Source organism: Crotalus tigris, unplaced genomic scaffold (assembly GCF_016545835.1).
Source record: "Crotalus tigris isolate CLP2741 ecotype Arizona unplaced genomic scaffold, ASM1654583v1 scf7180000020019.1302030, whole genome shotgun sequence".
NCBI lineage: Eukaryota > Metazoa > Chordata > Lepidosauria > Squamata > Viperidae > Crotalus > Crotalus tigris.
The window spans coordinates 1,109,881-1,130,930 of NW_024097821.1; the positions used below are offsets into that span (position 1 = coordinate 1,109,881).

A 21,050-nucleotide genomic window follows, 5' to 3' on the forward strand; every position below is an offset into this window, starting at 1 on the left:
TCCTTCCGGCACCAAGCTGAAAAGGTTGGGGAACCCTGATGTAAATCAGACATCTCCAACCTTTCCTGGCTTGCGGATCAGAGAATTGGTGCACGCATATGGACACACACAAACAGGGCCACCCGTAGTGGCACAGCACCAGCAGCCTTGGTCATGCATGCGGCATGCGCTGGTGCCGTGCACATACATGAACAGCCATGCAAACCCGCACCGACGCTAGCGGCCCGTTGCACGCAGGCGCAAATGGCCCACACACCCGCCCCACGCTAGGGGCCCGTTCGCACCCACACACATGCTCAAACGGGGCCGTGGGCGCTAGCGCAAGTGGGGGAGAATGCCTTTTCTGAGGCCCACTGACCCCGGGCTGTGGCCCATAGGCTGGGGACCCCTAGTGTAAACATAAGGAAACACCTGGGTCAATGAAGGTGGTCTTATTATTGAGGACCCCTCAATTTGTCCTCCCGCTCTTCTCCTCCCACATACAGATAATCCTCAAGTTACAACCCATTCGCTTAATGACAGTCCAAACTTATAACTGCCCTGAAAAAAGTGACTTATGACCATTTTTCGTACTATGGTCACATGATCAAAATTCGGATACTTGGCCTTTGATTCACACTTATGACCGTTGCAGTGTCCCGGGGTCATGTGATCCCTTTTGTGACCTTCTGACAAGCAAAATCAATGGGGGAAGCCAGATTCATTTAACAACTACATGACTCACTTAACAACTGTAATGATTCACTTAACTGTGGCAAGAACAATCGGAAAATGGAGCCAAACGCACTTAGTTGTCTCATTTAGCAACAGCAGTTTTGGTCTAAATTGTTGCCATAAGTCGGAGATGATGACCTGTATGTGCTGTCATAAGTCAACTCTTTCAGTGCTGCTGTATTGTTACTAAACAAACAGTTGTATGTTGAGGACTACTGTGAAAGATACTAAATTTTCCCCAGGTAAATAAGTGGAGAACGAGATAATTTTTTTCCTCTGCTCTGTTTAAGCAACTGAACTAATTCCACTCACTTTTCGTTTTCACTGTAAGACGTATCTATCCACAGCAGCTTCAGATCAAAACTCTGCAGGTTATTCCCCTGGAAGATTTGAGAATTAAAACAGAAAAAGCCTCAGAACAATTAATTAAAAAAAATAAAATAAAAACAACAGTACACCGTTGCAAAGTCAGTTTCCCTGGATTTGGCACCAGACGTTCATGCGTGTGTCTGCTGCTGCTGCTTGCTCGAAGGGCATTAACTGGGACACAAGGCATAAAGCTGTTTTCTGATTCCTGGGACTCTTTTAAGGCTCAGGAGGAGAGGCTGCATGGCCCCAGGTGTAAATCCCTCTTCTCATCTTGAAAGGGTCGGGGATTATGGAAGGAAAACGGGTGCTCCAGATACAACAGGCTTGGGAAAACCCCAGGGTTTGGAGAACTGCAATCAACACGTAGGGAAAGGGAGGAGGGGGGGGGGAGGAGGATGTTTTCTCTCTCACACACTAAAAAGTGGGAGGCAGCGAATTCTAGTCCTGCCTTAGCCACAAAAGCCAGCTGGATGACTTTGGGCCAATCACCTGGAGATGGTGAGTTTGTAAATGCCACTGTGGGCATGAAAGCTAGTTCTTCTCTCTCTCTCTCTCTCTCTCTCTCTCTCTCTCTCTCTCTCTCTCTCTCTCTCTCTCTCTCTCTCTCTCTCATTCTTTCTCTCTTTCCCTCTCCCTCCCTTTCTCATTCTCCCTCTCTTTCTCCCTCCTTCCCTCCCTTTCTCTCATTCTCCCTCATTCTTTCTCTCCCTCTCTCTCTCTCTCATTCTTTCTCTCTCTCCCTCTCCCTCCCTTTCTCATTCTCCCTCTTTCTTTCTCCTTCCCTCCCTTTCTCTCTATTCTCCCATTCTTTCTCTCCCTCTCTCTCTCCCCCTCCCTCCCTCCTTCCCTCCCCTTCTCTCTCACTCTCTTTCTCTCCCTCTTGCTTTCTCCCTCATTCTTTTTCTCTCTCCCTCCCTCCCTTTCTCTCTCTCTCCCTCTCACTCTTTCTGTCTCATTCTCTTTCTCCCTCCCTCCCTCCCTTTCTCTCCTTCTCCCTCTCATTCTTTTTCTCTCCCTCTCCTTCTTTCTCTCTTTCTTCCCCTCACTCTTTCTCTTTCTCCCTTTCTCTCTCTCTCCCTCCCTCCCTTTCTCTCTCTCATTCTCATTCTCTCCCCCTTTCTATTTCTCTCCCTCTCGCTCTTTCTGTCTCATTCTCTCTCTCATTCTTTCATTTTCTCTCCCTCTCCTTCTTTCTCTTTCTTTCCCTCTCACTCTTTCTCTCTCTTTCTCCCTTTCTCTCTCTCTCTCTCTCCCTCCCTCCCTTTCTCGCTCTCATTCTCCCTCTCATTCTTTCTCTCCCTCTCTCCCTCTCTCTCAACCCAACCCACCTCACAAGGCTGTTGTTTCGAAAATAGGAGGAGGAAAGTAAGTTCTATCCTTTGAGTGATTGCTAAAGAATAATACAGGAATAAAACTAAATACGTAAATCACCGGGATGTTGCGGTCCTGTGGAAGGCAACGCTCCACTTCACAGCACCTGGAATCCGCCTCGCCGCCTTACCTGCATCAGCACCAGGATGTCGTTGAAGAGCAGGACGCGGTCCGCTCTGCCAGGGCGGGCACAGATGTGGAGGTTTTCGCTGTCCTCCAGCAACCGTCTCTCTGGGGTGCAAAGGGCCTCCTGCAAGGGAGAGAGATACAGGCAGTCCTCAACTTACGACACTTCATTTATTGACCATTCAAAGTTACAACGGCACTGAAAAAAAGTGATTTATGATCATTTTTCACACTTACGACCGTTGCAGCCTCCCCCTTCGTGATCACGTGATAGAAATTGGGATAAGTGCCTCATATTTATGACGGGTTGAAGCATCCCGGGGACACGTGATCCCTTTTGCGACCTTCTGACAAATAATGGGGAAGCCAGATTCACTTAACGACCGTGTGATGAACTTACCAACTACAGCGATTCACTTAACCTCCGTGGCAAGCCAGGTCATTAAATGGAGCAGAATTCACTTAACAATCATTCTTGCTTAGCAACGGAAATTTTGGGTTCAATTGAGGGTGTAACCTGAGCACCCCCTGTACACACACACACACACACACACACACACACACACACACAAACATATTATCTGAGGCTTCCGCGGGTGTTTATATATAGGTCTTTGGTTATTTGGGTTTTCTCCCGCGGCAGAAGACCTACATACAAACACCCATGAAAACCTCAGAAAACATATCTGTGTGTGTGTGTGTGTGTGTGTGTGTGTGTGTAGGTCTTTGGTTGTTCGGGTTTTCTCCCACGTAAACTTGGAAGTGTCTTGGCGACATTTCGACGAAGTCCCATTCGTCATCTTCAGGCTGGTGCTTTCGGCTTCGTGCTTCTAGAAGCAGCTAAGACCACACCTTGCTCCTCAAAGCACGAAGCTAAAACACCAGCCTGAAGATGACGAATGGGACTTCGTCGAAACGTTGCCAAGACACTTCCAATTTTACGCGGGAGAAAACCCGAAATATATATATATATATATATATATATATATGTGTGTGTTTTCTGAGGTTTTCACGGGTGTTTGTATGTAGGTCTTTGGTTGTTTGGGTTTTCTCCCGCGTAAAATTGGAAGTGTCTTGGCAACGTTTCGACGAAGTCCCATTCGTCATCTTCAGGCTGGTGTTTTCAGCTTCGTGCTTTGAGGAGCAAGGTGTGGTCTTAGCTGCTTCTAGAAGCACGAAGCTGAAAGCACCAGCCTGAAGATGACGAATGGGACTTCGTCGAAACGTCACCAAGACACTTTCAATTTGATGCGGGAGAAAACCCGAATAACCAAAGATAGATAGATAGATAGATAGATAGATAGATAGATAGATAGATAGATAGATAGATAAATTTTGTAATCGATATTTCTGGTTTTGGGTGTGTCTGAGTTATAGATCTGTTGGTATTTATGGCTGAGAGGTTTAATGGGGAAAAATGACATTTGGTCTGGGATCCTAATGGCCATTTCGCTGGGACACCTGAATCATCCTGAATCATCCAGTGAATGCTCCAACACTGGAGGCTTTTAAGAAGAGACTGGACAGCCATTAGTGCAAAATGGTGCAGGGTTTCCTCCCTCAGCAGGGGGTTGGGCTAGATGACCTCCAAGGTCCCTTCCAACTTTATTATTATTATTACTTATTACATCCATCCGTTCTGAAGAACGCACCGTGCACTTAGCCCCCATGGACTTCCACAACCTGGCAGTGAGGCAGGCTTCGTCCAGGATCCGGCTGAGGCACGAACGGAGCTTTGCAAACTTTTCGGAGGCCTCCGAGATTTTTTCTGCCTCTAAGCTCTGTGGGAAGAAAAGTAGAAACGGAGCTGGCTCAGCTCCCAACTTTTTCCGAGTCAAGGCGGACATTGGCAAAATGGGTTTAAGCTGCTTCCGGGATGAACCTGAGTTTTCCATTCATGCAATCCAGTGAACTCTGAGTGGCTCCAACTGGGTGTAGAGGAGGAGGAGGAGGAGGAGGAGGAGGAGGAGGAGGAGGAGGAGGAGGAGGAGGAGGAGGAGGAGGAGGAGGAGGAGGAGGAGGAGGAGGAGGAGGAGGAGGAGGAGGAAAATGACTGTGGGGTCCTTGGTGCTCTCTGAGCTGGGTGGTTTCCTTGCAGATGTTTCATGACCCAACTAGGGAACAGCATCAGTGCTAGAAGGGAGTGGGATTTGCAGAGAGGAGGAGGAGGAAGAAGAGGAGGAGGAGAAAGAGGAGAAGAAAAGGAGGAGTAAGAGAAGGAGGAGAAGAAGAAGAGGAGGAGGAGGCGGAGTGTGAGGTCCTTGGCGCTCTCTGAACTTGGTTTTTTTCCTTGCAGATGTCTCATGACCCAACTAGGGAACATCATCAATGCTACAAGGGAGTGGGATTTGCAGAGAGGAGGAGGAGGAGGAGAAGGAGGAGGAGGACACTTATGGGGTCCTTGGTACTGTCTGAACTTGCCTGTTTCCTTGCAGACGTTTCATTTACCAACCAGTAACATCACCAGTGCTAGAGGTTAGAACCGCACTCCCTTACAGCCTTGTTGATGTAATCAAGTAGGGTCACGAAACGTCTGCAAGAAAACCACCAAGCTCAGAGAGCACCCAGGACTCCACAGACAGGTGTTTCCAGCTGCAGATGTGCTACCTGTCCGGTGGCTGTCTTGAGCTTGGCAAGGACACAGGCATATTGCTGTAGGTGGTCTCGGAACGGCTTCTGCAACACCGTGTGGAGCCCCATTGCCAGACAGGTATCCAGTGAGAAGTCAGCAAGGAATTCCTGCAGGGCTGGTTTTTGCAACCTCCAGATGTCACTGCAATCACAAAGAACCAGCAAGACCATGGAGCTGTCAAACTGGAAATGATCTCAAGAAAGTTCAGAGTTTTTGAAAAAAGGCCCCTTCCCCACAAATCCTGAGATTCCTCAACCAGCAGAAATTTTTGCCATGAAGCCTATAGAGAACCTTTCCTGGCACGGTTGTTAAATGAATTACCGCAGTTGTTAAGTGGGTCACACACAGTTGTTAAGTGAATCTGGCTTCCCCCATTGACTTTGCTTGTCACAAGGTTGCAAAAGGGGATCACGTGACCCCGGGACACTGTGCGACCGTCATAAATGCGAATCAGTCACCAATTTTGATCACGTGACCGTGGGGGTGCTGCAACAAGTGTGACAAACGATCATAACTCTTTTTTTTTCAGTGCTGTTGTAACTCCAAACGGTCACTAAATGAACTATTGATAAGTAAAAGGCTACCTGTATCAAACTATGCTGTTATGTGTTCTTTTTCTTAATTTTCCCTTTCTTGGTAATGTATTTATTTCTACCATCAGGTTCTGTGTGTGTGTGAGTGTTTTGTTCTTTTATTTCCTTTTTGTTAGGATTCAAAAGTACCTATAAATCAATTTTAAAAAAAAAAATTGGCCTGCAAACCCCTTTAGAGCACAATTTATTTATTTTTTATTTCCTTTGAAAAGGTTCATGTAATATTTTGCACATTTTACCTCTCCAAACACATAATTCTTGCCCAATCACGATTTTCCTTTGCTAGAAACACGCTTCCGTTCAAATACAAAAATTGCAAAAAAAATTTTCCAACAGGGGCATTTTTGCTCCAAAAGGCTAAATTCAAATTAGAAGCATTTTTAATTTTGCAGGCCAATTGATTAATTGTTGTCCTGCGCTACTCACTTTTTACTCCGAGCGGCCTGTTCGAAATCTTGCACCACGACGCAAGTACCAAATGTGAAAAAGTATCTGTGAGTTAAACAAAGACACTGGGTTATTGCTGTAACCAATAACTCCCAGAATCCCCCAGCCAGCCATGCTTTAAGAGGGGAGCATTTCCACTCCCAGAATCCCCCAGCCAGGATGCTTTAAGAGGGGAGGACTTCAACTCCCAGAATCCCCCAGCTGGCATACCTTAGGAGGAGGATTTTAATTCCCAGAATCCTCCAGCCAGCCAAGCTTTAAGAGGGGAGGACTTCAACTCCCAGAATCCCCCAGTCAGCCATGCTGTAAGAGGGGAGGACTTCAACTCCCAGAATCCCCCAGTCAGCATGCTTTAAGAGGGGAGGACTTCAACTCCCAGAATCCCCTGACCTTCATCTTTCCTTATATTTTTGTGTTTTACGCTTGGATTAAATTAATTTAAAAAATCCTGAATAATGAAAAGAGGGCCAGCATCCATATCTGTTCGCAAGATGAGCTTTGTAGTACTCACTGGATATAAGCATTCAGGAACGAGTCCGCTTTGCAAATGAGATAGATGTCCGGAAAGTCAACAGATTCGGAAGTGCTGTACGTCTCCTTTAATGTCCTGTAATTCGCCTCCGTCAGATGCCAGATCACTTGGAAGTGGTCATTTAATAAGGGAAAGAACTTTATGTTCTCCAAAGACCCTTTTAAGATAAAAATCGGAGTTACCCATAAGGTGAAATAGTCTGGTTGGAAAAATGGTTTAATCATCCTGAAATAATGCAATTTGGTGATCTCGGATACAAATTAGTCCTTGACTTACGACCACATTTGAGCCCAACGTTTCTGTTGCTAAACGAAACATTTATTAAGTGAGTTTTGATCCATTTGACGAGCTTTTTTGCCACAGTTGTTAAATGAATCCCTGCTGTTGTTAAGTAACACAGTTGTTAAGTGAATCTGGTGTCCCCATTACTGTGCTTGTTAGAAGGTCGCAAAAGGGGATCACGTGACCCTTGGGAGACAGCAACTGTCATAAGTACGAGTCAGTTGCCAAGCATCTGAATTTTTGATCACGTGACCCTGGAGATGCTGCAACGGTCATAAGTGTGAAAAACAATTGTAAGTTATTTTTTTCAGGGCAGTTCTAACTTCAAACAGTCACTAAACGAGGACTTGTAACTTGAGGAGTACTTGAAGTTTAGCGGTGATGTGGCTAATGCATCAGACAGAATGTTATCCTGATGATATATTGACCTCAAAATTAAAGTTTGTTTTTTTCCTTTTTCTTGTGGGCCAGAACTGGACTCAGTGCTATATAAAACTGAGAAATTTTGTGTCTAATTCAAGTTAAATGCCTGAGGGCACAGCTATTTTTCAAGTAGCTTATGACCACAACTGAAAAAAAATCATATAACCATTTTTCACACTTACAACCGTCACAGCATCTCCGTGTTCACACCATCAAAGTTCAGACGCTTGGAAACTGACTTGTATTTACGACGGTCACACCATCCCTGGCGTCACATGCAACTTTCTGACAAGCAAAGTCAATGGGGAAAGTCAGATTCACTTAACGACCGTGTGACTCACTTAATGACGGCTGCGATTCCCTTAACATCGGTGGCAAGAAATGTCCTAAAACAGAGCAAAACATATCAACAACTGTCTCGCTTAGCAATGGAAATGAGGGCCTCAATGAGGTCTTAAGTCAAGGACCGCCTGCAGTTGTTATCTTGAATTTCCCACGGTAAATTCGAACCCATTCTGCCAGGCACGACCCATTGCACAGCACAGATTAAGAGCACCCGAACCTGGACCCCAAGATTGGGTGTCCCCCTTCTCACCTGTTTGCAGAAGGGGCTTAAGGACCACCGTGTTGATCCGGGCAAGATGCGCAGAGAAGGTCTCCTCCACCCTTAGTAGTGAGGAGATCACCTCCGTGATGCTCATGTCCTGGGAAGACCCCTGTTGGGAAAGGAGAGGAGGCAGAGACGCTGAATTAGGCCGGAGTTGCGAAGCTTGGACGCTTCAGAAACAGGTCAGGATGAAACTCAACTTGATCCAGAAACAAGGTTCACACTGGGACGCCTTTAAAGATTCAGGAAGGGGAAGCAAGGGGGAAAAAACGATATTTCTGAAGGATTGTGGTGGGATTAAGGATGAAGAGGGGTGGACTTCAACTCCCAGAAACCCCCAGCTGGCATGCTTTAAGAGAGGTGGACTTTCACCCCCAGAATCCCCCAGATGGCATGCTTTAAGAGGGGTGGGCGTCAACTCCCAGAATCCCCCAGATGGCATGCTTTAAGAGGGGTGGGCGTCAACTCCCAGAATCCCCCAGTCAGCATCCTTTAAGAGGGTGGACTTCAACTCCCAGAATCCAACAGCCAGCTATGTTTCAAGAGGGGAGGACTTCAACTCCCAGAATCCCCCAGCCGGCATGCTTTAAGAGGGGAGGACTTCCACTCCCAGAATCCCCCAGCCAGCATGTTTTAAGAGGGTGGACTTCAACTCCCAGAATCCCACAGCCAGCCATGCTTTAAGAGGGGAGGGCTTCTACTCCCAGCCCAGCTGGTTGGGGAACTCTGGGAGTTGAAGTCCCTCACCATCAAGCTGCCATGGTTGAAAAACACGGCATGAAACAGGATTTAGAAAAACAATCCATGTTTATCCCTGTCCCCTTTTATGCAAAATAAAATCAAACCAGGTTTATTTTGATTGTCTTTCTCATACTGGCTTCAGTTTTTTGACTGTACACAGGTAGTAATAGATTTACAACAGTTTATTTAGTGACTGTTCGAAGTAACAACAGCACTAAAAAAAGTGACTTATGGCCAATTTTCACGATTACGACCGTTGCAGCATCCCTGTGGTCATGCGATCAAAATTCGGATGCTTGGCAGCTGACTCGTATTTACGATGGTCGCAGTGCCCCGGGATCAAGTGATCCCCTTTTCCCGCCTTCTGAGAAGCAAAGCCAATGGAGAAGCCAGATTCACTTAACAACTATGCTACTCACTTAACAACGGCAGCGATTCCTTTATAGGTGGCGAAGACATAAATAGATGAATTTACAGACTAAATCAGGATATCTTGATGATGGTTTGTAGCATCTGCTTTTAATAATATATTATTATGTTTGCTGTTGTTTTTCAACTCTGTGGAATCATGTCAACTGGCAAAGCAAAAATTAATAGACTGGGTGAAAAGCATGACTTTGAATCCAATTCTCCCCCTTCCTTGCACAGGCAACCTAAAAAATATGACTTATGACCGGTCCTCATACTTACGACCATTGCAGGATCATGTGATCAAAATGCGGGCACTTGGCAACTGGCATGTATGTATGACAGTTGTGGCATGTGATCAGTTTTGAAACCTTCTGACAAGCAAGGAGGAGCCAGATTCACTTAATGATCATGTGATTTGCTTAACAACCGTGGGAATTTTTTTTTGTAAAATTGGGTGTGATTCACTTAACAACTAGCAGCAATTTGCTTAAGAACCGTGGCACCAAAGGTTGGAAAATCGTGTGTCACTCACTTAACAACCTCCTTGTTTAGCAACGGGTTGTGGTCGTAAGCCGAGGTGGGGAAAAGTTGCTGAGCACACAAAGGCGTCCCTGAAAATCGGCAATTGCATAAGAGTGACATTCTTCTTGCTCCCGGGTGTGTGGCTGAGGTGTGACATTGTCTCTTGAAAGCAACACAATCTTTACACAGTTTCAGGCTCGCCCATTTTGAAAGTCTGCAAAGTTTTAATAATAATAATAAAGTTGGAAGGGACCTTGGAGGTCATCTAGTCCAACCGCCTGCTCAGGCAGGAAACCCTACACCATTTCGGACAAATGGCTGTCCAGTCTCTTCTTAAAAACCTCCAGTGATGGAGCATTCACTGCTTCTGGAGGCAGGTAGTTCCACTGGTTAATTGTTCTCACTGTCAGGAAGTTTTTCCTTAGTTCCAGGTTGCTTCTCCCCTTGGTTAGTTTCCATCCGTTGCTTCTTGTCCTGCCTTCAGGCGCTTTGGAGAATAGCTTGACTCCCTCTTCTTTGGGGCAGCCCCTGAGATACTGGAACACTGCTATCATGTCCCCCCTCGTCCTTCTCTTCATTTTGATTTCTTTCTCTCTTTCCCCTACCCCTCCAATAGCTTTTGAAGCCCCACTGGACATACTGTCTAACAAATGGTGGACATACTGACTAACAAATGGTGGACAAACAAATGGTGGATTCCTTTTTAAAAAAATAACCACAACAACCTCAAAAATCTACAAAAAGGTTTAGAAAATGGTTTGGAAACGGCAAATCCTGCCTGTTTTGGCACACTTACTGCAGCCCAAACATAATACAGATAGTCCTCGACTTGCATCCACATTTCTGTTGTTAAATGAAATATTTATTAAGCAAGTTTCATCCACTTTCTTGCCACAATTGTTAAGTAAGTCATTGTATTTGTTAAGTTAGCAACACGGTTGTTAAGTTAATCCGGCTTCCCCATTGACTTTGCTGGTCCCAAAGTCACCAAAATGGAGTCACATGAGCCTGGGACAATACAACCGTCGTTAAGTGTGAATCATTTGCCAAACCTCTGAATTTGGATCACATGACCACAGGGGTGCTGCAATGGTCGTAAGTGTGGAAAATGGTCGCAAGGACGGAAAACAGTCATAAGTGCAAGGACTGGTTGTAAGTCACTTTTTTCCCCAGGCTGTTGTTACTTTGGTCACTAAATGAACTGTTTTTAAGTGGAGGGTTAGCTGTAGTCCATCCTAGCTGGAGGCTTTCAAGGGGTTGGGTGAGACAAGGGGCCTGATGCAACCCATTAATTATGCAAGGTCTTTTTTTAAGTTTCTAGACCTCACCCTTCCTGTGCCCTGACCTGATGCCAACACCATTTCTTTCTTAATGATTAATTACTCGGGCATGTATTTACAAAGCTGGGGAGCCTTGGGGATCTTATAAAGAGTATTATCCACCAAACACCTTGATGTAAATCAAAGAGCTCAGCCAGCAAATGGGGTTCCCATCTTTTGGGGGGGCTGCAGGAAAGACTTGGGTGTGATTTCTGACTCGGTTGCCCTTCCCCGCAGGGAAACACCCCCCCCATCTCTGGAGGGTTTCAAGATGAGACTGGACAGCCCACGGTATAAGGTCTCCTGCTTGAGCAGGGGGTTGGACTAGATGACCTCCAAGGTCCCTTATGATTCTATGTTCTCTCCCCTGGCAGAGTTCAGCTGTGGCAGGCAGGTTTAGCCCCAGGGGATAAAATGGCTCCTTGAACAGGTGACAGGCATACAGATTAGTCCTTGACTTACCACCATTTCGTTTAGTGACCGTTCGAAGTTACAATGTCACCGGAAAAAGTTTTTCACACTTACGACCGTTGCAGCATCCCCATGGTCACGTGATCAAAATTCAGACCCTTGGCAACTGGCTCGTATTTACGACGGTTGCCATGTCCTGGGCAGTGGGTTTCACATATGATCCCCTTTTGCGACCTTCTAACAAGCATCGTTGATGGGGAAGCCAGATTCACTTAGCGGCCGGGTGACTCACTTAAGATCTGTGGCAAGCAAGGTCGTAAAATGGGGTCTTAACAACAGAGAGAGAGAGAGCAAAACTCTCTTAACAATTGTCTCATTTAGCAACAGACAGAATAAAACTCACTTGTCTCATTTAACAACAGATATAGAGACAAAAACTCTCTTAACTGTCTCATTTAGCAACGGAAAGAAAAAAACTCACTTAACAACTGTCTCATTTAACAACAGAGAAAGAGAGAGAGCAAAACTTAATAACTATCTCCTTTAGCAACGGAGAGAGACCAAAACTTGCTTAATAATTGTCTCATTTAGCAACAGAAATTTCAGGGTCAATTGTGGTCATCAGTCGAGGACCCACCTGTGGGGGGGAGGGGGTCCAGGGATCTGTGCACCCCACTGCTCCTGCTTGATGCAACCCCATCTCTTTGCTTTCAACCTACCTATCCAACTTTTTCTAAATGTGGGCTTAGCGTTCACCGGGGAAAGCGTAAAACGGATACAGGTTGTCCTCCACTTACAATCATTCATTTAACCACCATTCCAAGTTAGAACGCTACTGAAAAAAAGTGGACTTACCACCGGTCCTCGCAGTTATGACCGTCACAGCATCCCCACAGTTACATGATCATTATTTGGGTGCTTGGAACCCAGCCCGTGCCAACAATGATTGCAAAGTCTTGGGGCCAAACGGGAATTCCCCCCATGCCAACAAGCAAAGTCAATGGAGGGAGAGATGGATTCACTTAAGGATAGGACGATTCGCTTAGCAACCATGGCCCAAAAAATTGGGAGCAACTCAATTCACACTGGTCTTGCTTAGTAATGGATATTCAGATCCCAAGGGTGGGTGTAAGTTGTGGACTATGTGTGATGAGGCTTTGACTAAAGGGAAAATGGGAGGAGGAGGAGGAGGAGGGAGGAGGAGGAGGAGGCAGACAAGGTGGAGGAGAAGAAGATGAAGGGGTGAGGGAGGAAGAAAAAGAGGAGGAAGAGAAAGAGAAGATACATAATGAGGAGAAGATAGAGGAGGAGGAGCAGAAAGTGGAGAAGACAGAGGAGGAGCAGAAAGAAGAGGAGGAGGAGGAGGAGGAGGCAGATAAGGTGGAGGAGAAGAAGATGAAGGGGTGAGGGAGGAAGAAAAAGAGGAGGAAGAGAAGGAGAAGGAGAAGATACATAATGAGGAGAAGATAGAGGAGGAGGAGCAGAAAGTGGAGAAGACAGAGGAGGAGCAGAAAGAGGAGAAGACAGAGGAGGAGCAGAAAGAAGAGGAGGAGATAGAGGAGGAGCAGAAGAGGAGGAGGAAGACTAGGAGAAGCTACGTAAGGAGGAGAAGATAGACATAGAGGAGGGAAAGCAGGAGAAAATAGACCAGAGAAAGAAGGAAAGAAAAGAAAGAGGAGAAGGAAGAAGAGGACCCCATACACACCCCCTCAAAGAACCGGCCCAGAAAACTCACCTTACTTTTAAGATCCTCCTGGTTTACTCCGCTGACATAGCCTCCGTCTGGCTGACCCTTTTCGGAAGGGAGCACGGAGGGCTGAGCCCTCCCTCCACCTCCGCACAGCCAGTTCCTCTTTCCTCCAGGACGCATCCAGACACGCCTCTTTCCTGGCCCAGGACACACAGGCAGAAAGGCTTCCAGCAGCAGCTTCAGAAGCTCAACTCCATGCTCCCCTCTGGACCCCAGACCTCCAGAGGGGTCCCCCTCAAAAGCCCGGCCTGAGGGCCAGAGAGACCCTCTGGACCGGGGGTCTCCAAGCCTGGCCACCTGAAGACATGTGTGCTTCTCCAAGGAATCTCCGGCCAGCATGGGGGATTCTGGGAGTGGAAGTCCTCCCCTCTTTAAAACATGGCCGGCTGGGGGATTCTGGGAGTGGAAGTCCTCCCCTCTTAAAACATGGCCGGCTGGGGGATTCTGGGAATTCTGGGAGTTGAAGCCCACCCATCTTAAAGCCCATGACCCTAGGACAGTGATGGCGAACCTTTTAAAGACCGAGTGCCCAAAAACTGGCCCCGCCCCTGCCCCACCCCCTGCCCCGCCCCCACCCCGCCTGCCCACAGGGCCACTCACCACCTCCAGGACCCCCACAGATTGCCCAGGCAGCCCAGCAGTGCCATGGCGGCCACACCCTCTGCCCGCGCCCCGCAGCATCAACTGTGCACAATGGGGTGTGTGGGCAGAGTCTTGTCTACGCTGCCTGGCTGCCATGTCCTTGGCTGTGCTGCTCTGCGTGGGCCACGCTTGTGGCCGACTCTCCTCCAGGGGGGCTGCTGGTGAGGAGGGGGTCACGGGGGGAGGCGAGGCTGGGGCAACGGCACGTGTGCCCACAGAGAGAGCTCCGAGTGCCAGCTCTGGCACCCGTGCCAGAGGTTCGCCACCACTGCATCTTCATAACATCAGTTGCCAAGCACCCAAATTTTGATTACATGGGGATGCTGCAAGGGATATATCTGTTGCCAAGCCACATCGCTATTAAGTGAATCTTACCCCATTTTACAACCTTTCTTGCCACCATTGTTAAGTAAATCACTGCAGTTATTATGTTAGCGACACGGTTGTTAAGTGAATCTGGCTTCCCCAGTTCACTTTGTTTGTCAGTAGGTCACAAAAGGGGATCACGTGATCCTCCCAGGATGCTGTGACCCTCATTAAGTACATGCCAGTTGCCAAACGTCTGGATTTGGATCACGTGAACCGCAGGGATGCTTCAACAATCATAAATGTGAAAAACAGTCCTAAGTCACTTTTTTTCATTGCTGTTGCAACTTCGAACCGTCACTAAGTGAAAAGTTGTAAGTCAAGGACTATCTGTACAGCGTTACCTATTATTTTATCCTGTTTAGGACCAGAGTCAGCCAGGTCACAGGGACATAAATCACTGCAGTTTAACCTAATTACAGCATTTTTGTTTTAATGATCCTGAGGTTAATTTGGGCCCTTGATTCGAATCTAGCCAATTGCCCTTTTTTTCTCTCCTTTTTTTAAGCTGCTGCACACTGCTCTTTGTATTTCCATAGAGAGAAATTTAGGGTTGTTTGAGTAATAGAGGAAATTGATCCAGAGTTAAATCACGTTGTGACACCCGTTTTCCCAGCTGGTGGAAATGCCCATCCGAGGTTGGTGACAAATGGGACAAACCACAATGTCACAGGCGAGCGACATGAAGCCATCATGCAAATTATGTGGTTAATGTCATTTGCAGCCGTAATGGCCTCATTGGCTTTAAAAGGCCCTTCTCCGCTTGAGAGCGCCTATAACTAAAGGGGTGAAATGGGGTTAAAGGTTACAAAATGGGAGGGGTGATGTTATCACGCAACGTTTGCCATTTTGACACATGTGGCAGGTTAATGCCCTCACCAAATGGAGAAGGGATCCCAATCTGGCAGATGTTGACATATACCGAAAGCACATGATGGCGGATTTAAGGAACATAAATATTGTAAAATAATAGAAGGGAAAAAGAAAGAGAAAGAGGAGGAGGGAGGGAGAGAAAGAAAGAAAGAACTAGAGAGGAAGAGGAAGAAAGAAAAGAATGGATATAGAGAAAAAGAGAAAAAGAAAGCAAGAGGGATTAAGGAGAAAGAGCAATAGCCAGAGGGAGAGAAAGCAAGGAAGAAAGAAGCGAGAAATGAATAGAAAGAGAAAGAAAGGAGAGAGAAAGGGAAAAAAGAAGAGAGAAATAAAATATAGAAAGGGAGAAAAGTGAAAAGGGAGAGGGGATGGAGAGAAAGGAAAGGAAAAGAGAGAGAGAGAAATAAAGATAAGTAAAGAAAGCAGAAAAAGGGAAAGAGGGAAAGAGAAAGAAGGAAGATAGAAAGAAAGAGAAAGAATAAGAGAGAAAGAAGGAAAGAGAAAGTGAAAGAGACAGAGATATAGAGACTAAAGAATTGCAAAGAGGGAAAGAGAAAGAAAGAAAGAAAGAAAGGAAAGAGAACGAAAAAGAGAGAGAAAGAAAGAAAAGGAAATAAAGAAAAAGATAGGAAGAAAGAAAAGAAGAAAGAAAGAGGATGGGAGGGAGGGAAAGAAAAAGAAAGAAAGAAAGAAAGAAGAGCAGAGGAGAAAAAGAAAAGAAGAAAGAAAGAAACAATAGAAGAAAAAGAAAGAAAAAAGAAAAAAGAAAGAAAAAGTAGGAGAAAAAAGAAAAAAGAAAAGAAAAAAAGGAAGAAAAAGAAAGGAAGAAAGAAAGAGGAAAGAGAAAGAGCGGAAGGAGAAAAAGGAAGAAAGGTAGGAAGGAAGGAAAGAAAAATGAATGAATGAAAGAAAGAAAGAAAGGAAAGAGAACGAAAAAGAGAAAGAAAGAAAAGGAAAGAAAGAAAAAGATAGGAAGAAAGAAAAGAAGAAAGAAAGGATGGGAGGGAGGGAAAGAAAAAGAAAGAAAGAAAGAAAGAAAGAAAGAAAGAAAGAAAGAAGAGCGGAGGAGAAAAAGAAAAGAAGAAAGAAAGAAAGAAAGAGCAGAAGAAAAAGAAAGAAAAAAGAAAGAAAAGTAGGAGAAAAAAGAAAAAAGAAAAGAAAAAAGGAAGAAAAAGAAAGGAAGAAAGAAAGAGGAAAGAGAAAGAGCGGAAGGAGAAAAAGGAAGAAAGGTAGGAAGGAAGGAAAGAAAAAAGAATGAAAGAAAGAAAGAAAGAAAGAAAGAAAGAAAGAAAGAAAGAAAGAAAGAAAGAAACCAACCGCATTATGGGGATCTTGGTCTCTGCCTGCCCACATCGTAGCCAGCAGCCAAAAACCTCCATTATTTTTTCTTCATCATGCCCCCCCCCCAAAGGACACCTCACCAACCAGCTACCCTATTCCTGAATCCCCCCATGCTTTGCTGGAGGGCGACCTGATCAGCCAATGAGAGGCTGCAAAATTGCTGCACGGTCGCAGGAGACGAGACCGGAGGTCCCACAGAAGTGCAATGAGTCACAGGTGAGTCAACCTGAGTCACTCCCCTTCTGAGCAATTATGGACTTCCGTGTCAAAAATGTCCAGGTTCAAAACATGAGCAAACACCCCCCCCCCATTTCTCCCTGGCATGAAAGGAGTCCTTAGGCCAGTGTTTCCCAAACTTGACAATTTTAAGGCATGAGGACTTCAACTCCCAGAATTCCACAGCCAGCAACGCTGGCTGTGGAATTCTGGGAGTTGAAGTCCACATGCCTTAAAATTGTCAAGTTTGGGAAATATTGCCTTAGGCCCTCCAGAGACTCAGAGAGCGACAAAAACGGCAACATTGCAGCTAAAAAGGAAGACTGACAACTCCCAGGAGAGACCCCCTTAAGGCAGACCAGCGGGACAACACCCCCCATGATCCACAGCGCCTTCAGCAATTCAGCCTTTGCAAGATAAGGCCTGCATTTCTTCCCCTATCCATTTTCCCTTTGCTCCACTGGAAGCAAAATAAATATGCTTTGCGCATGTTTTTATTGTTTTAGTGCTTCTTAAATGATTTGATTTGTTTTAGGATTTGAGAACTGTGAGCTGCCCATTGTTGCTTGGTTAAGAAATGGCTATAGAAATGGGAAGGAAGGAAGGAAGGAAGGAAGGAAGGAAGGAAGGAAGGAAGGAAGGAAGGAAGGAAGGAAGGAAGGAAGGAAGGAAGGAAGGAAGGAAGGAAGGGACGATGGAGGGAGGAGGGAGAGGGAGGGAGGAAAGGGAAGGAAGGGAAGGGAACTCCACACTCCTGAGGGGAGAGACAGGTCAAAGAAACCAACACTGTCATCAAGGCAGCCTCAAGGGAACCACTGGAGGTTCTCCATTGAGAATGAGGCAGAAAAACGGAAGCCTTTGGGGGAGGGTGTTCCTCCAATGGGGAACGAACGTCACATTCTCAACTTTGCAAAACGGTGACCAACAAACAGCCATGGAAGCTTGCAGAAGGGAGAACTTGTGGGGATTGGGAAAATCAGCAACCTCAACACACACACACACATCCCTAGAGTTAATTGCCCTTGCGGAGGGGCATCATACATGATAACAGTTAATTTTGCATTTCAGCTGTTTTCCGTAGTCGGGGAAAACGGGCCAATTTTCCCAGCAGCAAAAACCTACCTGTCTACTCAGAGGGAGTCTAAGGCAGGGGGTCTTCAAACTTGGCAACTTTTAAGGCTTGTGGACTTCAACTCCCAGAATTCCTCAGCCAGCCAGGGCTGAGCCTCAGGGCTGGCTGAGGAATTCTGGGAGTTGAAGTCCACAAGTCTTACAAGTTGCCAAGTTTGAAGACCCCTTCATTGCGTGCACTTTTTTCCTCCTTCGTCCCTCCACTTCCTTTCTTCATTCCTCCTTTCCTATCCTTTCTTTCCTTCCCTTTTTGTCTTTTTCTTCTTCCTTCCTTCCTTCCTCTCCCTTCCTTATCCTCCCTCTCCTCTCTCCTTCCCCTTCCTTCATCCCTCTTTTCCTCTTTCGTTTTGTCCTTCCTTTTTGTCTTCCTTTTTTCCCATCATTCCTTCCTTTCTCTCTCTCCTTCCTCCCCACTCCCTCCGTCTTTTCTATCTTCTTTATTTTGTTCCCTTCTCTCCTCCTTCCTTCCTTCCTTCCCTTTCTCCCTCCTTTCTTTTCTTCTTTCTCTCTTCCCCACTTTATTTCCTTTTCTTTCCTTCTTGGTATATTTTTTTTTCTCCTTCCGTGCTTCCTGCCTTCCTTCCTTCCTCCTTTCCCGTTCCCTCCTTCCTTTTTTCCTCCCTTTCTGCCTTCTCCCGAAGCAAAACAACCCCACCTGGGCTGGAGCAGGCATCCGTGGCTGCCTCCTTCTCTTCCTCCCTCTGGCCCTTCCCGGTCGCAACCCACAAGGCACGTTCTCCCTCCCAGCTCACGTGCGCCCTGCACTCGTGTTGCAAGCAGCAGCTCAGCCAATCTCGGCTCCAAAGGTTGGCCCGGCTGCCAAAGGGAAAGAAAAAAAAAGGAGGGGTGTGTGTGTGTGTGTTTGTGTGGGGGGTGGAATCCCACAATGCACTGCAACCACATTCCTCCTGGCCCTCCATGAAATCCTTTGGGGAGCTGCCAAACCTTCTGACACTTGGCAAGGAGGGGGGGATCCCTCCAGGGCACGAAGGTAGCCATTTTCTAATCTGTGGACTTCAACTCCCAGAATTCTCCGTTTAGGATGTCTGCTGAGGAATCCTGGGAATGCTGTCCAGCTTAAAGCATGCTGACTGGGGGATTCTGGGAGTTGTAGTCCACCCCTCTTAAAGCATGGTGGTTGGGGGATTCTGGGAGTGAAGTCTGCCCATCTTAAAGCAGGCTGGCAGGGGATTCTGGGAGTTGTAGTCCACCCCTCTTAAAGCATAGTGGCTGGGGGGATTCTGGGAGTGGAAGTCTGCCCATCTTAAAGCAGGCTGGCAGGGGATTCTGGGAGTTGAAGTCCACCCCTCTTAAAGCATAGTTGCTGGGGGGATTCTGGGAGTGGAAGTCTGCCCATCTTAAAGCAGGCTGGCTGGGGAATTCTGGGAGTCAAAGTCCTCCCCTCTTAAAGGATGGCTGGCTGGGGGGTTCTGGGAGTGGAAGTCCATCCATATGAAAATTGCCGTGCAGACACTGAGGTTGAATCTGTCTTTGTCCTGATCTGCTAAATTTAGGCCAGAAAGAGGAAACAGGAAAAGACGGAAATTGAATCACCACAAATCCATCGAAAGAGGAACAGCAAAATAAGCAAGGGTCACGTTCTGTACTGAAAAATGCATCCTGCAAAAACAGTGCTGAATTAACCTGAGTGCAACAAAGACGGTGAAAGACTCCATTGGAGCAGTCCTCTGCATTTTACTCTTTTTTTGACCATTTTTTTTTAATTGAAATCCTCCAAATATAAAATATAGGTGAGAATAAAGTTGATAAGAGAAAGGAAGCAAGGAGAGAGAAATGTGGGGAACAAAGAAGAAAAAAATATAGGTGGTCCTCAACAACCCTTTGCTTAGCAAGCGTTCCAAATGGCAACGTAACTGGAAAAAGTGTGTTACAACCAGTCCTCACACTTACGACCATTGCAGGATTCCCACGGTCACGTGATCAAAATTCAGACCTTGGCAACGGGCCTGTCACTGAGGGAAGTTGCAGCATCCCAGAATCGCCTGATCACCGAGCGAGGCTTCTGCCAAGCAAAGTCAATCGGGCAAGTTGGATTCACTTAGTGACTGTGCGGTTCACTTAACAACGGCAGTGATTTGCTTAAGAACGGTGGCAAAAAAGGTCGTAAAATCAGGTGTGACTCAGTTAACCACCACCTTGCTTAGAAAGGGAAATTCTGATATGGATTGTAGTCGTAAGTCGAGGTTTGCCTTTATTTGAAACTAGAGATTTGACCAAATCAAAATTCACACCATCGTCTTTCTCGGTTTCCTTCCTTCCTTCCCTCCCTCCTTCTTTTTCTTCCCCTTTTTCCTCCTTCCCATCCTTCCCCTCCCATTCCCTCCATTATTCCTTCCTCCCTCCTTCCCTCCCTCCCTTCCTCCCTTCTTCCTCTTTCCTTCTTCACTTCCCATCCCTCCCCTTGTTACCTCCATTATTCCTCCCTCCTTCCCATCCTTTCTCTCCACTTCCCTCCATTATTCCTTCCTTCCTTCCTTCCTTTCTTCCTTCCTTCCTTCCTCTCTGTCTCTCTTTTCTTTCTCACTCCCTCTTTTCCTCTCTTCCTGCTTCTCTTTCCTTTAAGAAGCAACCCAGCCACAGAGGAAGAGTTACTATATAAAATATTAGCATGTGTGGAAATGGACAGGCTCACAATGGTATCGAAAGACAAATGTGGATCAATTTATTTCAAAACCTGGGATAAACTTTACTGCTGGAGGGATTGGAGGAGGGCGGTTGGGATTAAAGATTAGCGTTAAGATAGAAATATATGTTCTTTTAGAATAAGTACTGTATAAAAAACGTAGATGTATAATTATAGATGAAGAATCGATTGTAAAATGTGGAACAACTTGATCAGAAGGTATATACTGGAATGTCACGTTACATCCAATGTTTTTTAATTGTATTATAAATAAAAAAGAATCAACCCACCCAGCCGAACGGCCCCAATCCCTCTTTCCAGCCTAAAACCTGGCCACCTGCAGGGCCCAGTTGCTCCCCCCCCCAAGTGGTCGCCTGCACCCCAGAAATGCAAAGCTGCAACTACATCCTGGGGCTGCAAAACACGCCCGGATGCTGCTCTGAAAAAAAGCAGACCTGGCCTAACCAAATCACCTTCTCCTTGAGGAGAACGCCCTGCTGCCTTGAGCGAGAACCGTAAAAAAACAAGATATTTCCTGGCTTCCTGGCTCAGCTGAGCCAGGCTGTCTGAAAGCCAACCTGCCCCTA

At 46.3% G+C, this 21,050-nt stretch overlaps 1 protein-coding gene across 6 annotated transcripts in view; it reads right to left on the bottom strand.

Annotated features, from left to right (window-relative positions):
• ALS2CL (ALS2 C-terminal like) overlaps positions 1-21,050 on the bottom strand; it is a 58,859-nt gene that overhangs the window by 25,575 nt on the left and 12,234 nt on the right. Inside the window, exons 1-9 of one of the 6 annotated variants that reach the window (XM_039365255.1) lie at positions 13,236-13,616; positions 9,257-9,412; positions 8,085-8,205; positions 6,764-6,941; positions 6,232-6,297; positions 5,188-5,353; positions 4,233-4,361; positions 2,585-2,704; positions 1,027-1,094 (exon numbers count right to left, since the gene is read on the bottom strand). In XM_039365255.1, coding sequence (XP_039221189.1) covers positions 1,027-1,094; positions 2,585-2,704; positions 4,233-4,361; positions 5,188-5,353; positions 6,232-6,297; positions 6,764-6,941; positions 8,085-8,190 — 833 coding nt within the window. In that variant the 5' untranslated portion in view covers positions 8,191-8,205; positions 9,257-9,412; positions 13,236-13,616. Of the gene's footprint in view, positions 1-1,026; positions 1,095-2,584; positions 2,705-4,232; positions 4,362-5,187; positions 5,354-6,231; positions 6,298-6,763; positions 6,942-8,084; positions 8,206-9,256; positions 9,413-9,780; positions 9,980-13,235; positions 13,621-18,474; positions 18,529-21,050 lie in introns of those variants that run through there. The other 5 variants (XM_039365254.1, XM_039365252.1, XM_039365258.1 and 2 more) reach the window with 5 other exon arrangements.